The sequence below is a fragment of the Nycticebus coucang genome, chromosome 10, assembly GCF_027406575.1.
Source record: "Nycticebus coucang isolate mNycCou1 chromosome 10, mNycCou1.pri, whole genome shotgun sequence".
Classification (NCBI taxonomy): Eukaryota; Metazoa; Chordata; class Mammalia; order Primates; family Lorisidae; genus Nycticebus; species Nycticebus coucang.
This window is the reverse complement of record NC_069789.1, coordinates 105,624,604-105,640,535: the sequence shown is the minus strand read 5'-3', so window position 1 is coordinate 105,640,535 and position 15,932 is coordinate 105,624,604. Positions and strand designations below refer to the sequence as shown.

Genomic DNA, 15,932 nt, shown 5'->3' with positions numbered 1-15,932 from the left:
GTCATTCCCAGAACAGACTCATGGACATTAAACATTATCAGAATGGAACCAAAAGGCAAAGATGGAGGCTGCCGCACTCCAGTGAGTCAGCAGAGGTCTCACCTCATCCCCATTCCTCTGTCCCATCTCCTACATGGGTCCCACACACATTCCCCCACTGGGGAGTCCCCCAGCTTCCACCTCTCTCACTCAGCGGCCCCCTCCAGCCTAGACTCATTTCCTCAGGGTCCTCTCCCGGCCTCTCTCCCTCCTGCAAACCCCTAATCTCACAAGCTACCTCCCAACCAGGGGAGTGGGCTACTGAGAGCAACTGTCCCCTCCCAGCGGTGCAGAAGCTTCTTAGCTGGGGGCTGCCAGTCTCCTGCAGCCGCTTCCTGTGGCGCCAGCTGGGCGAGTTTCCTGTCACTGCTTTCCTGCTGGGGGCAGGCACTGGGGGGCTCCTGGCCATTGGTGAGTATGGAAACAAAAGGTATGAGTGGGCAGGGGCTAGACTCTGGCTGGGACCCAACTTTTGACCTTTGGCTTCACCCTGTGCCTGTAGGTCTCTTTCAGCTCCTGGTGAACCCCATAAATATCCAAGAAGAACAGAAGATGCTGATGCTGTACAGCTTGGTGGGTCAGTACTGGGCAAAGGCCAAACACAGCCTGTCTCACATGCCCAGGAAGGAGTCAGAGCTTGTCTGTGCCAGAGCTTCCTGTGGCTTCAGCCCCCTTTTGGGCTTTAGGGGGACATCAAGAGAGAAAAGGGTTCCAATTTAAGGAAGAAAACAAAGTCCTTTAGAACTCTTTCCCATCTAAGGGACTCTCCCTTGTCCATGTGATACAGTCCAGACCCCATGACCCTTCATAATCCTCTCTCTCGACCTAAGAAATTCAGTTTGTTCCTTTATTCATTCATTCTTTCACCTGCACTTACTGAGCACCTGCTGAGGGGTCAGCCATGAACAGGGCTGACAAGCACTCAGGCTTTTTGGGGCTTACATTCCAGTGAAGAGAGTTAGATAATAAGTGAAGGATAGGCCAGGCACCGTGGCTCACGCCTGTAATCCTATCACTCTGAGAGGCCAAGGCAGGCAGATTGCCTGAGCTTAGGAGTTCAAGACCAACCTGAGCAAGAGCAAGACCCCTTCCCTTAAAAAAACAAATAGATGGGCAGCTCACTAACTACACCCAGGACTTGGGTTCCTGTTCTGTTCTCTCTGCCATCCTTGGCCTGTCACCCACTCCTCTTCAGGTCAAAAAATGGCTTCAGCAACTCCAAACATCATATCTCTATATAAGAATGTCAACCACCAGAAAAGAGAGGATAGAACATCCCTTTCTCATGTCTTTTTACGGAACAAGGAAAACTTCCCTATAATCCCCATAGAAGACTTCCTCTCCCAACTGTTCGGTCAGAACTGCAACACGTGTCCTTTCCTGAGCTTACCCCAGGCAAGGGGATGGAATTAGCAGCAGCATCAGTTTGTTGAATGAATCCTGATGGACACTTTTGCTCTGACGCCATATTCAGACATATTCTCCTGTTGATGACCTTTCATACAGATGCTTAGCTTTCTGGTGATCTTCCTTTAGAAGACCTACCCCTGCTTCTGTAATTATAACTTATTTTCAGGGGTTGAGAGGTCCAACCTACTCTATACATCAAAATTTTAACCTCAGATCCATTTTCAAGCATCTTCCCTCCTCACCCTACCCTCACCCCTTGGCCCAGGCCCAATCCCTTGCTATAGAGAAAGGGCCTTGACCTGCTCTTTCACTTTTTTCTCCACTTCCTTCCCTTTTTGGTTCTTCTGATATCAGAAAGGAGATTAGAAGAATAAGGGGGAAAAGGACAAAAGTCTGGAGTCATTAATGCTGTTATAATTCCATTGGTGGTGCCCTCTATATGGCAGGTGCTCACTGCCTGGCTGTCTTGGTGGGCTCGTATGGTCTCTTTGGAGGCTCTATGAGGAACTTGGCATCGCCCAGTCTCCTGCCAAGGGAAGTCCTACTTGGCTGATCTCTAATGAAGCCCCCTTCAGCTCCTACAGGCCACCCATAGCCTCTTACTTTTGGACCTGTCCCTCAAGCAAGCTGCTTTCTTGGAGGGGAACTTCACAGACAACTCAGGTCTGCTGCCCCTCAAAAATGTCCACCCATCCCAGGGGAAATGCACACATCCTTACCCTGCCACACAGGGAAAGCAGGACCCTGTGTGGCTGCCCTGATGAGAGATGATACTGGTCTCCATGCTCTCATGCAAGAGAGGCCCTGCCTAGCAACCCAAAAACGCCCCCCAGACTCCCATGCTCTGGGGGCAGCCCTGGGGTGACCCTTTGAGGGCTTGGCAGTGGTCCAGCCCAGGAGGGATGAGGCAGATTCCCCTTCTTGTAGTGCCAGTCCCTGAGGAGCCCTGGAACCCTGGAGTCTCTCGCATGTGACACCCATGCTCTCCACAGACTCTCTGTGCCCCTCCCCCCAGACGCTTCTTTCCACTGCCAGGATGTTCACGTTTCTGCTCTCTGTGTGGACTGGCTGGGCAAGAGTGAAAGACTTGTGTGCTCTTTTGGTGAGCCCAAGGAAGACACCAGCAGTGCCAGGGCCCTCTCTTTAGTACCTTGGGTAACTATTTGTCAGCTATTGTCCTCAGCTGAGTCTTTGGCCAGAAGGCCAAGACCACCGAACAAGTCCCTTTCAATGCCGTGTTATACCACAGTTGGTTTAGACAGATCCAGATTTACCCCCCTACCCAGGAGCCAGGACAGGGCCAGGCTATTGCTCTTGAACAAAACCCAAGTTGTATTAGTGAGGAGAAAGGCAGAAAAAACTGTGGGTGGCACTTGGTAGGTTTCGCCACAGGCCTGTTTGACTAGGTGGGGGCAGCCATGTGAAGAGTTAGGGAGGAGTGCTCCTGGCAGGGCACAGTCGGGGCAAAGATCTGAGAGGAGGCAGGAGCCTGGCGTGTCCAAGGCACAGCAACAGTCTGTGTAGGTGGACGTGGTGGGTGAAGGGCCAAGTCTCATGAGATCACCTCGGAAGGTAGGCAGGGGCCAGACCATGAGGGCTGGTAGGCCATGTTAAGGGAGTCTGGATTTTGTCCCAAATGTGATAGAAAGTCACTGAATGGCTTGGAGCAGGGAAGGGACATGATCCAATGTATGCTTTTACAAGATCATTTTGGCTCCTTTGTGAAATTTGAAGTATAAGGTAGCAAGAGAGAAAGCAGGAACACTAGTTAGAAGGGTACAGTCCCAGTGAGAGATGATGAGGCTACCATCCTCTAAGAGGATGGTGGAGATGGAGGGAAGTACAAAGATTTGAGATTTGATTTGGCGATCATTGGATGAACACTCCATCAACACAGAAATATTCTAGCTTCCCTGAGCAGCTTATGCTATTCCTTTGGCCTGGAATACCATCGGCACCTCCTAACAACACTTACTCATCTTCCAGGCTCAGCTGACTCATCATCTCTTTGTCCAGCCTCCCAGCCCCACCCCTCCTTGTAGAAACGTCTCCTCCCTTCGTGGCTCCCACAGCTCTCTGAAAGCACCTCCCTTGTGTGCTTAGCACATCCCGTTGCAGTCATTTGTTTACTCATCTGTCTCTCTCCTGGATTATGAGCTTCAAGGAGCTCCCTGTCTCCTTGCAGAGACCACAAGGAGACACATGTGAAACTGTGAAAACATCCCAGGCAGTGGTTGGAAGAGCTGCAGGTGCTCTCTGGCTGCTCCTCTGACCACGCTCCTTTCAAGAATGCTGGTCTTGCTCTCTCTGCTTCCATCATCACCTAGGGCAGGTACAGCTCCGTGCTGGACATGAAACATGTTAGTGTCCTTCCCTAACACAAACAAGCATCTCTTATGCACACACTCACGGCTTTTTTTTTTTTTTTTTTGAGACAGAGCCTCAAGCTGTCCCCCTGGGTAGAGTGCTGTGGCATCACAGCTCACAGCAACCTCCAGCTCCCTGGGCTCAAGTGATTCTCCTGCCTCCGCCTCCCAAGTAGCTGGGACTACAGGCGCCCACCACAACACCTGGCTATTTTTTTTTTTTTATTAAATGCAACATACAAACTTTATTTAACAATAGTAACAATTCAAACAGGCACTTATATACGCCTGGCTATTTTTTGGTTGCAGCCGTCATTGTTGTTTGGCGGGCCCGGGCTGGATTCGAACCCACTAGCTCAGGTGTATGTGGCTGGTGCCTTAGCCGCTTGAGTCACAGGCACTGAGCCAACACACTTGCTGCTTTTTTTTTTTTTTTTTTGGTTTTTGGCCGGGACTAGGTTTGAACTCGCCACCTCCGGCATATGGGACCGGCACCCTACTCCTTGAGCCACAGGCGCCGCCCACACTTGCTGCTTTTTAACTTCCTGTCATCTCTCCACGCCCTTCCAGACTGGCACACAGTTGAGCTCTGTAAGAGGCAAATGAATGAACGAGTGGCCTAGGAAGCCTATCAGGTTCCATGTGAATGGACATAGAGGCAGGACAGTGGTGGCTCCAACCAGGACTGCTGTAGTTGGGTGCTGTGGTGAGCACAATGGGTGGGGTGGCATCTACACCTACCTTACTACCTTTGGGGGCTCTCCTGACAGGCTTGGGGGCCATAGGCTGGGGGACCTCTCCTCACATCCGCTGTGCCAGCCTCCTGTTGATACCCAAGATTCTGGGCAGAGAGGGCAGGCTCTTTGTCCTGGGATACGCCTTGGCTGCCATCTATGAAGGTAGGTGTATGCCCTGGGCGCTGGCTAGTGACCCTGGGTGGGCCATCCAATGGGAGCCAGGCCTGGGAAGGAGAAAAGGTGGGATCTAATCCCAGCTGCTCCAAATTGCTGTGTGTCCCTAGGAGAGCTCCTCCCCACTTCTGTGCCTCCTCAGTTTACATGAGTGAAAAAAATCAAGGGTTGAGTGAGATGACCTCTCACAGACCTGGCCCTGTCACGGTGTAGTTCTAGAAGATGGTCACTGAATACAGAGCAAGGGTGAGGGGCAGGTTTGGGAAAGCATTGGTTCTACAGAGAGGTGACCCACCAGGGCTCTTCCTCCAGGGCCAGTGGCCAATCTGCGACACAACCTTAACAACGTGATATCATCGCTGGGCTGCACTGTGGAACTGCAGGTCAACAACACCCGGGCAGCATGGCGCATCTCCACAGCCCCCTTGCGAGCCGTGTTCAAGGACCTTCTGGTCAGGACTCTGCATAGGCAGCCTGGGGTTCCTCTCCCTGGACCAAGTTGGCATGAGCTGGGAACAGTCACCCTGGCTTTACAGTTTCCCAGTGAGGATACTGCTGGCATTTTCTGCAGAACTGTTTCTGAGCATTGTAGAACGTATCCTGGTCCTGGGACACAAAATGCCAGGAGAGCTTCCCAGTTACTGGGACATGCCCCTAGTGAGCAATACTCTAGGCAGCAAAATAGAACGCACAGGAAAATTGGGGGCCTTGGCCTTGAGTAGTTCAGGATTTTTGAAGACCAGGGGACTTGGGAACTGGGTATGTGAGGGCTAGAGATTGGGGATTTGGGAGAATTGGAGAGTTGGAGAATTAGGGAGATAGGGGCTGCGGGGTTTGGAAGTTGGGGAATTCAGAAGGCATAGTCTAAAAGATTAGTGTTGAAGTGTGAGTCCAAGGATCTGGGGCATCATTAACTAGTAAGAATCTGGGATGGGAGGCCAGAGGAGGAAGTGGGAACCTAGGACACGAGTGCAGTTAAGATCTGGGGCATAGCTGAGGCAGCTGGGGAGAGGGGGAGCTCCCTGGATTATGGATGGAGGGAAATTTGAGGTGAGAGGCTGTGTCTCAGGGCCTAGGCTCCCTGTAGGCCTGTGGTAAGAGCATAAAGTTGGCCATTGTTGGGAGGACAGGCTGTCAGGCAGCAGAAATCCCCACCTGCCACCCTGTCGTCCCTCTCTCTCCTCCTCCAATTCCAGGGCAGCAAAGAATCATTGAAAGCAGAGACTCAGAACATCACCACTTCTTTTGAAGATCTGGATGCCCAGGTGAATAGCGAGGCTGGCTACACACCCGAGAATGTCACAGACACAGAGGAGGCAGCCCAAGGTGTAGAGACCCTCCAAGCCCCAGCCTCCAGAGTCCACCTCTCAACACAGAAGATGTTTGAGCTGAAGACTAAGCTGCGCTGCTCCTGTGAGGGGTGTTCCCGGGCAGGTGGCAGGGCTGGGGCTCTAGGTTAGGATGTGGGGGACCTTAATATCCCTTTCTCCTTCCTGTAGATGTCGTGAACAAAGCCATACTCAGCTGCCGCCATTGGTTTGACAAGAAGCATGAACAGTGCATGCAACACATTTGGGTTCCACTCCTCAATCACCTGCTCTGTCTGCCCATGAAGTTCAAATTCTTCTGTAGCATTGCCAAGGGTCAGCACAGTGGCAGGAGCGCAGGGAACACAAGGGCCAGGGATTTGAGTCCTTGGGGCTCACTGGGAGGTGTAGCACAGGAAAGCAGTCAGGTGGGAGGACCTAAGCTCTGAAGACATAGCACCCTCCCAGGCAGCCCATCCCCTGACTGGCTTTGTGAACCAAGGTGAGTTATAGCAAAACTGGCTTCATCTCTTCATCTGAAAGATGGGCACGATAATAGCATTTATCCAATGAGGGGTATTTGAGGATCTAAGGAGTTAATGCAGGTAACAGCTAGCACATAGAGGGAGTGCTCTAAGACACTGGCAGTCATTATTAGTGTCTGTTTTTGATTAAGAAGGGTGGAGAAGGAGTAAACAGGCTGGCTCCTGGGGATCCAAAGAGAGCAGAGAGAGGAAGACTCAGTGTGGTGGACAGCCATGGGCAGCCAGGCGGGGGCCTGGTGGCTGGCCATGGAGCCCTTACCTGGCCCCACGTGTCCACCAGTGATGGAGACCTGGTGCCGTGGTCGCATCCCAGTGGAAGGCAACTTTGGGCAGACCTATGACTCCATCAACCAATCTGTCCATAGCCTAGACGGGGAATTCTCAGCCAGGATTGACCTCAAGGTAGGAAGCAAGGGCATTGGTTGGGGGAGACGATAGAGAGTGGGAGGAGGGCATTAGGGAATAGGGTATGAGAAGTACAAATGAAAGGGCATAGGAAAGAGGTGATAGGACGGGGTGGGGGAGGAAGGCAAGCAGGGAAACGGTGTTGGTGTTGAGAGGGCACAAAGCCAGCCCGGTATGCAGTGAGATGGTCAGCTAGGTGTGAGCCGGTGTCAGCTGATACAGGTGCAAGGGAGCAAGACTGTGTCAGAGAGGGTAGGGAGCAGAAGGGACAACTCCTGGAGATCCTGGGAGGGTCCTGGGGACATGAGTCAGGTTGCAGGGGAGAAATGTCACGAAGAGGCTGGTGTGGGTCAGGCAAGACTGCTACAGGCTGAACCTGTGCATGGCCTCCACCAGGAAGAGAAGCAGGCTGCCATGCTGGGCCTCAACACGAGCTGGGAGGCCGTGAGCACCGAGGTGCGGGAGTATGTGCAGCGCCAGGAGGCCCGGCTGGAGCAAGCCCTGGAGCTGCTGCATGCACTGCTGTCCTGCACCTTCTTGCTGGTCCTCCACGCGTGAGCCACGACCCCAGCCCAGCCCTTCCTTCACCCTCCCTGGGGGCCCTGCCTGGAGGGAGGTGATAAAGATGGAACTGAGGATCCCATCTCCAACTCTGAACCAGAATTTTTTTTTCCCTTTAACTTTGCCTTCTTAAGTTAGGTTCATTGTTTATACAGAGTTAAAGGAAAAGTGGACATTCTGTCAGAAGAAACATTACCCATGTTCCCACCATCTTGAAAGGGCAATGTCTTCATTTATCCACCTCCTTCCAGCCTTTATCCTAAAACTGGCTTTTTTTACATTTAGCTTTGACTTTTGATTTTTTCTTGCCCTTCATATTCCCCTTGGCTCTGACTTTGTGCCATTTTTATCATCTGATATGCTTTCATTTTCTCCTGCCTGCTGTGTTGGCAGCTACTTTCCCACCATTTAGAACAAAGTCCTCAACCCCACCCAGTCCAGCATCCAGCTGGGCAGCCTAGGCCTCTCTGCTCTTGCTCCCCTCCTGACCTCTAGACCCTCTATTTTCCGTCTCCACCCCCAGGCGCCAGGGGTGGGGCAGGGGCTGGGAAGGGGCAACTGCAGGGGCTACTCTCTGTCTGCCCCTGTTGTGGGGCCCAGAGTGACTGCAAATAAGTGGCTTTGTGTTTCTGGGGCCATGGAGGGGAAAAGATGAAGGGGCCATATTCCTGTCCTCAAGAAGTTCATGGGCTAGTGGGAGTGGTGACAGAGACATCCACAAGACAGAGATGGTTCAAGGGACATACTATGGACTACCAGGACAGCTGTGGGAGCTGAGGAGGTGCTCCTGCAAGGGCCATAACTGGATTCTGTAAGGCTGCAGTTAGGGAGCAATGGTCAAGGAAAAAAGGGTATTCCTTGGGCAAGGATGGTAGGATGTAGAGGGCAGAATCTGGGGTGGAGGACAGGGCTGAAGTAGGCATAACCAAAATAGTATGGAAGGTTCTGCAGGAAGGCCCTGAACTGAGGTTGGTTGCAAGATGGATGGGGACAGGTTGGACGCAAGGACAGGCTGGGTCAAGAGCCTGGCCAAGGTAGGGTATGGCAGGAAGATGGCTTGAAATGGAGGAGGAAGCAGGAAAGGTGCAAATAGGTCTCAGAACCAGCTCAGGAGGGGAGGAAGGAGACCCAGAGGCCAGAGCCACTTCCAGGCTTTCAGCCTGGCTGAGGTCACTCACTAGAAGGATAACTAGTGGGAAGGTAGATTGGCTCAGGAAACTTAGGCACTGCCACTATGGGTCCCTCCACAAGGGGGCGCTCACAGACTTTGCATTTAGTTACAGAGTTTCTTTCTTTCTTTTTCTTTTTTTGTGAGAGAGAGCCTCAAGCTGTCATCCTGGGTAGAGTGCTATGGCATCACAGCTCACAGCAACCTCCAACTCCTGGGCTCAAGCGATTCTCCTGCCCCTGCCTCCCAAGTAGCTGGGACTACAGGCCCCCGCCACAACGCCCGCCTATTTTTTTGTTGCAGCCGTCATTGTTGATTGGCAGGCCCAGGCTGGATTCGAACCCGCCAGCTGAGGTGTATGTGGATGGCGCCTTAGCTGCTTGAGCCACAGGCGCCGAGCCCAGAGTTTCTATTTTAAAGGCAAAGAGTGATTTTTATGGGGCCCCAGAACCAATAGCGTTGGAACTTATGTTTCACACTTTACAGCGTTTACTTATTGTACTTTTACAGTTTTAAACATATTTCCAACAATTAACATTTCTTCCTTACGAAACTGAAGCAGTATGTGGGCCTTTGAGAGATAATAAAGGAAAGCTACATATTCACGCATGCTCGCCTGAGTGCATGCACACACTCGCACACACGGGCGCACGCACACCTCACACAACACAACTGTGGTCAAGAGTGGCCAGGGCAGGGCAAGGGTGTGCTAAGGGAAGAAAGATGGTGGTTTGGTAAAGCCACCGTCTGCAGGTAAAGCCAAGAGGCAGGGACTCAAGAGGTAGACAAGGGAATCACGGTGGAGTAGGTGACTCCTGCAGCCTTGAGGAGGTTCCCACGTCTGTGCCTCTGCATGCTGTTCTTCCTGTGGGCTGCTGGCCTGTCTCTACCTCATGGGCACACACTCCCTCCTGCACAGGCTGGCCATGCCTGCCTCCAAGTCCTGCCTCACCCACTGTGTGGAAGGCGGGGCAGAGTTGCTTTGCTATCACTATTGCTCGCATAGTGCTGAGGATGTAAGTGGTGCTCAGTGAGTGCTGTCTGATCAGTCACATGTGCCTCAAGGAAGCCCATAGTTGAGGGTGTGTGAGGAGAACCTACAGGAAGAGACAGAGACATCCTTGCCCTTCCATCCACAGGTCCTTCTCCTACATGGACAACTATAACCGGGATATTCGCTTTGACAATGTATACATCAGCACCTACTTTTGTCAGATCGATGAACGCAGGAAGCAGCTGGTGAGCAGGCATGGTCCTGCCCAAGGATGCCTTGCTGTGTGTCCTGTGTTTCGTGTCCAGGAGAGCATGGCATCACGCCTTTGGGTTCCTAACTGTGAACATGTTTTTCTAGGGCAAATCGACACTGCTGCCACTGCGCAAAGCTGAGGAGAAAACTTTCATCTTCCCCTGGAAGCCCACTATCCAGGGCCCGGAAATGAGAAATGTGGTGAGGATGACGTGAGGAGCAGGCTTCTAGATGCAACTACAGGGATGAAGTCGAGGGTGGAGGCAAAAGGCACCAGCTTGTGCTCTGTCCCCAGGCAGGCAGCACACCCAACCCTGCTGCTCTTTGGGCAGGTAAAGGAGCTCCTGGAGACGCTGCCCCTCTTGCTGCTGCTGCTGGTGCTGTGCGGACTCGATGGTGCTCTCTACTCCATCTTCGACACCATCAGCCACCACTCCTTCCTGCAGTACTCCTTCCACAGTGAGCCTCCCCACTGCAAGTCCCAGGCCTGCTGGAGAGACAGCCCCCAGGCAACACCACCCCCTATGCAATCACCCACCTCATTCTTTTTTTTTTTTTTTTTTGAGACAGAGTCTCACTTTGTCACCCCCGTGATGTCATAGCTCATGGTAACCTCTAACTCTTGGGCTCAAGTGATTGCCTCAGCCTCCCAAGTAGCTGGGACTACAGGTGCCTGCCACAATGCCAGGCTATTTTTAGAGACGAACTCTTGCTCTGGCTCAGGCTGGTCTCGAACCTGTGAGCTCAGGCAATCTACCTGCCTCGGCCTTCCAAAGTGCTAAGATTACAGGTATGAGCCACTGGTCAGAGACACAGTCTCACTCTGTGGTGTCATAGCTCACAGCAACCTCAAACTCCTGGGCCCAAGTGATTCTCTTGCCTCAGCCTCCCAAGTAGCTGGGACTACAGGTGCCCGCCACAGTGCCCAAGGATCAGTCACATGTGCTTCAAGGAAGCCCATAGCTGAGGGCTGTTTTTTGGCCGGGGCTGGATTCGAACCTGCCAGCTCCTATGTATGTGGCTGGCGCCCTAGCCGCCTGAGCCTGTTGTTGTTGTTGTTTAAGAGACAGGGTCTTACTCTAATTCAGGCTGGTCTCAACTTGCTGGTCTCAAACCTCCCAGAATGCTAGGACTACATGTATAAGCCACCATGCCCAGCCCTCCATTCCATTTTCTGTGATTTAGCTCCTCCCTGTCCTCAAGGTTAAATCTCAGTCTTGCAACCTGACAACTATCACTGGGGGGCTCAGTTAACCTTTACCTTTACAATAAGGAGGATTTAGGGCTCAGTGAAGTGGTGGACTACCCTGTGCAGCTAAGAAGTATCTGTGTGTCTTGACCCTCCTCAACACCCAGCCCCTATCCTGCCTCACCCCCTTAACTCCAGCTCTTTTCTGACTCCCCCACACTGCACTCATGGCTTCAGGCAGCCACAAACTGGAGGTGAAGGTTGAGGGAGATTCCATGCTCGCCCGGCTTCTCAGGAAAACCATTGGGGCCTTGAACACCTCCTCAGAAACAGTGATGGAATCAAACAACATGCGTGAGTGAGGCTGAAGATTTGATCAGAGGAACTGAGGGCAAGGGTCAAAATACTCCAAGGTAAAGAGTTGGTGACTGGGCCTTGGATGTGTGAGATTGAGCCCAGCAAGCTCAAGTTGGAGAAATAAGGGCAGGGCTCACATCTGTGAATGCTTGGAGATGTCAGGCTTGAGGTAAAGGAATCTGGAGGCTGGGGTCTTGGGGCTTGGAGGGTCCCAGCCCTCTAGAGCAGCACTATCCTATAGAACCTTCTGCCATGGTGGAAATTATCAAGATCAGCCTCATGGCAGTGACTGCAGTATTGATGGCATGGTGCTAAAGGGCAAGGGGCAGGCGGGAGGAAAGCAGGGGGACTTTCCACTGGATGGGGATTCAACCCAGGCTGCTCTAGGCCTAGACTAGCCCTGACCAGACCCCTGATGGGCCTATCCTCTCCCCTAGCCTGCCTGCCCCAGCCTGTGGGCCTGGATGCCAGGGCCTATTGGAGAGCTGTGCTACCAACTGGTCTGCTAGTATGTCTTTGCCTGCTACAGGCTTTTGGCTACCGACTCCGGAGGGTCATTGCAGCCTTCTTCTTCCCCAAGGTGTGCCCCTTCCTAGACTTCTCCACTCCTACATGGCTACATGCACAGGCACACTCGCGCACACACACACTTACACACACTACACCCAGCTCCCCGCCAACTCCACCTGGAGGGAATGCCATTCTCTTCAGCACTGTCACTATCGTTGGCCCCCCTCCTGCCTCCAGCGAGAGAAGAAGCGGATCCTGTTCCTCTACAATGACCTGCTGAAGAAGAGAGCAGCCTTCACCAAATTGAGGAGGGCTGCCATCGTGAGGCGGGCACGACAGCAAAAGACTCAGGTAAGTCTGGCCTGCACGCTCAGGCCAGCTCCTGGCTGGGCCTAAGAACCGTGGGAGAGGGGCAGCTCCTTCATTCCACCCAGCAGCTACCAGCGGTCCCAGACCTACTCGCTCCTGGTTGACATTTGCTAAGTGCCCCAGTTATCCAGGCCGTGGAAGGCAGGGGTGTCCATATCTGTATTGCAGGATTCAGCCCAGCCTAAGACACCCAGTGGACCACTGGGAAGCAGGCCAAAAGGGGACTCAGATCTGATAGTCTTATAATGGAAAAGCAGGAGTAGCTCATCAGAAACAAGGGGCTCAAGGCAAAGCCACAGATTTTACTGAGAGGGCTGCAGACAAGAAGCTCAGGGCAGTTCAGAGGAGGGGAGGCCTCAGGCAGGGGCATGTGGTATATAGAAAGAGCACAAAATCAGAAAAACTAGATCCAGTCCACACTTCTTCATTAAGCTATGTGACCTTGGCCAAGGTCTTCACTGAACCTATTTCTCCATCTGCTTGGACAGATCTGTAGAGCCTGCTCACCAGACAGCAGAACAAAGTGCTGGTTAGTTACTGGGCTCTAGTGCCAGAGGGCCTGGGTTCTGAGTCCTCACACCTCTTACTACCAGGACAGATGTTTCATGTTTAGCACATTATTTAACTGCTATGTCTTAGCTTTTCCCTACCGTAGAACGGAGTTAACTATTCCATCAAGTCGTTGTATGGATTAAATGAGTTTTACTCTCCTAGTGCTGGCATGCAAGAGTTCCATGCAGGTGCTTGCATTTTTTTTTTTTTTTTTTTGAGATAGAATCTCACTCTGTTACCCAGGCTAGAGTGCAGTGGCATCACAGCTCACAGCAACTTCAAACTCCTGGGCTCAGGTGATCCTCTTGCCTTGGCCTCCCAAGTAGCTGGGACTACAGGTGCCCACCACCACACCCAGCTAGTTTTGGGGGGTTTTTTGTGGTTTTTGGCCAGGGCTGGGTTTGAACTCGCCACCTCCGGCATATGGGACTGGCGCCCTACACCTTGAGCCACAGGCGCCACCCTACCCAGCTAGTTTTTCTATTTTTAGTAGAGACAGGGTCTTACTCTTGCTCAGGCTGGTCTTGAGCTCCTGAGCTCAAGGGGTTCACTTGCCTTGGCCTCCCAGAGTGCTGGGATCAGGCGTGAGCCACCATGCCCAGCCTATGTATGTGCTTGTTGTCATTACATGACTCTGGGCAAGTGACCACTCCTCCAAGTAACAGTTTTCTCACCTGAAAAACAAATGATGATAATAACACTATCTGCCTTATATAATTACTGATTGAAATACCTTACAGCAATGGTTCTCAACCTTCCTAATGCCACGACCCTTTAATACAGTTCCTCATATTGTATATGGTTGGGGGTTACCACAACATGAGGAACTGTATTAAAGGGTCACAGCATTAGGAAGGTCGAGAACCATTGCCTTATAGCATCTTAGTCTAGGGCCAGATATTATAAACAGTGAGTGGCAGCCATTCTTACACAAAGTTCATAAAAGTGAGGCTGTGTTTGCTTAACTTTTCCTCTGGTGCCTACACTCTTTCCAGCCTCCATGACACACAATAGGGGCACGAATGAATGTGTTATGAAAAAGCAAACAACAAACAAGAACATGCTGGGCCTCCTTGACAGGGTCCTGAAGTAAGCTGTATTTGAATGTGCAGATGCTCATTACAAGGTGAGGGAACTGCAAAGACTCAGAGTCCAGGAAATGCCAAGTGCCACGGCTAGTCTAAGGGGAAGCTGACACGAGAGACAGCATTGGAAGAGGGGTAAAGTGGAGCAGAGGCTAGAAAGGGACCACATTATGGAAGGCTCTGAAGGCCAAACCAAGCAGTTCAACCTGCAGGCAGGCAGAGGGGCCTCCTGAACCAAGTGTAACCTAAGAAAGTGGCCTGGAGAGACAGGGTATGGGGGTGGGGGAGTGAATAATGAAGTGGACTTGTGATTTGTAATGAGTGCACAGGGGTCCAGCCAAGTTTGGTTGGTTACTATTTGTGTGCCTTTGGGACCATCGTTTCACCTTTCTGAGATTTACCCCTCTGTAAAGTGGGGATAACAATAGAGACAGTCTACATGCCCTACTCATCTCTCAGCCTCACCATAGAACCAATAATGGGGGTTTCAGGAAAGTAGTTGCTGACATTCCCCCTGGGAGAAAGGGGGTGAAGGGGTGTCCTCCCATGCTCCACCATGCAGTGGGGCAGGGGCTCCCAAGAACCCACTGCCATAGCATGCTCCCTCGGGATTTTTTGTTTGGTTTGGTTTTGAGACAGTCTTAATATGTCACCCTTGGTAGAGTGCGTGGTATCACAGTTCACAGCAACCTCAAACTCTTGGGTTTAAGCGATTCTCTTGCTTCAGCCTTCCAAGTAACTGGGACTACAGGTGCCCGCCACAACGCCCAGCTATTTTGTTGTTGTTGTAGTTGTCACTGTTGTTTGGCAGGCTCAGGCCGGGTTCAAACCTGCCAGCCCTGGTGTATGTGGCCCGCGCCTTAAGCACTGAGCTACAGGTGCTGAGCCTTTTTATTTTTTTGAGACGAGTCACACTTGTCGCCCTCGGTAGAGTGCCATGGCATCTAAGCTCACAGCAACCTCAAACTCTTGGGCCCAAGTCATGCTCTTGCCTCAGCCTCCCAAGTAGCTGGGACTACAGGCACCCGCCACAACGCCCGGCTATTTTTAGAGACGGGGGTCTCGCTTTAGCTCAGGCTGGTCTCGAACCTGTGAGCTAAGACTATCCACCTGCCCCAGCCTCCTCGGTGGTCTTCTTAGCCACGCAGCCCTGTCCACGTGGGCGTCGCCAAAGCCCCTAGATTTCAGGCAGAAAGCTCTGTCCAGCCCCGCTAGCCCCTCTTTCGCCCCACAGCGCCCCCCGCTGGCGGACGTCCTGTACCGCCACTGCCCACTGCTGAGGCCCTGGCTGCGCCCGCGTTGCGTGGTATGCCTGGAGCCTGAGACGCCCGAGTCCCGCATGTGCGAGACGCCGGACTGCGGGGCAATATATTGCCCGTCGTGCTGGGACGATATGCGGCAGCGCTGCCCAGCCTGCACACCCCGCGAGGAGCTCTCTTCTTCCGCCTTCAGTGACAGCAACGACGACACCACCTACGCCGAGTGAAGGGGCGCCGGGCTCGCGCTCCCGCCCCGTTCTCTTTAATAAAACTCCCTGTGCGCTGCTGCTGCGCGCCCTGCGTGGGTCGGGGACCGAAGTGCGCCTGGCGCTGTGGGCCGGTGGTCGGGAACCCTGGCTCGCCGCGGACATTAGGTGGGAAAACAGAGGTGACACTAGGGAGGGGTCCAGACCCGGGGCCAGATGAAAGCGCGACGCCCAAGCCGGTCGGACCGGCCCCCGCTCCTACCCTGCTCTACATAGTGAATGCGGACGAAAGCAAGAGAGCCGGCAGAGCTGCGGAGCCGGCGTTCGGCAGGTTGCGTCTAATGCAGGGCCCGGCAGGGGCGGGGCTTTGTGGAGGGCGGAGCCGAGGTGGGTGGGAGGAGCGCGGGCGGGGCGGGCGGGGCGTGTGGGTTGCGTCTTCTGTTGAAA

The 15,932-nt window shown here is 52.9% G+C and overlaps 1 protein-coding gene across 1 annotated transcript; it reads left to right on the top strand.

Annotated features, from left to right (window-relative positions):
- Positions 1-20: 20 nt before the first annotated feature.
- On the top strand, positions 21-15,853 carry DCST1 (DC-STAMP domain containing 1). Its single transcript, XM_053606874.1, has 16 exons — positions 21-81; positions 325-450; positions 542-616; positions 4,586-4,714; positions 5,039-5,178; positions 5,923-6,139; positions 6,226-6,369; positions 6,859-6,980; positions 7,380-7,537; positions 9,852-9,951; positions 10,064-10,159; positions 10,291-10,417; positions 11,385-11,501; positions 11,942-12,084; positions 12,252-12,365; positions 15,255-15,853. The coding sequence occupies exons 1-16, from the start codon at positions 21-23 to the stop codon at positions 15,504-15,506; spliced, it is 2,121 nt and encodes a 706-aa protein (XP_053462849.1). The 3' UTR covers positions 15,507-15,853.
- The last annotated feature ends 79 nt before the right edge of the window (positions 15,854-15,932 follow it).

Bases quoted from the DNA above. Each gene is read 5' to 3' on its own strand.
- DCST1 (XM_053606874.1), top strand. From the start codon at position 21: ATGGACATTAAACATTATCAGAATGGAACCAAAAGGCAAAGATGGAGG. The intron at 5,179-5,922 runs GTCAGGACTCTG...CTCCAATTCCAG, and splicing joins CCGTGTTCAAGGACCTTCTG to GGCAGCAAAGAATCATTGAA. The intron at 12,085-12,251 runs GTGTGCCCCTTC...TCCTGCCTCCAG, and splicing joins CAGCCTTCTTCTTCCCCAAG to CGAGAGAAGAAGCGGATCCT.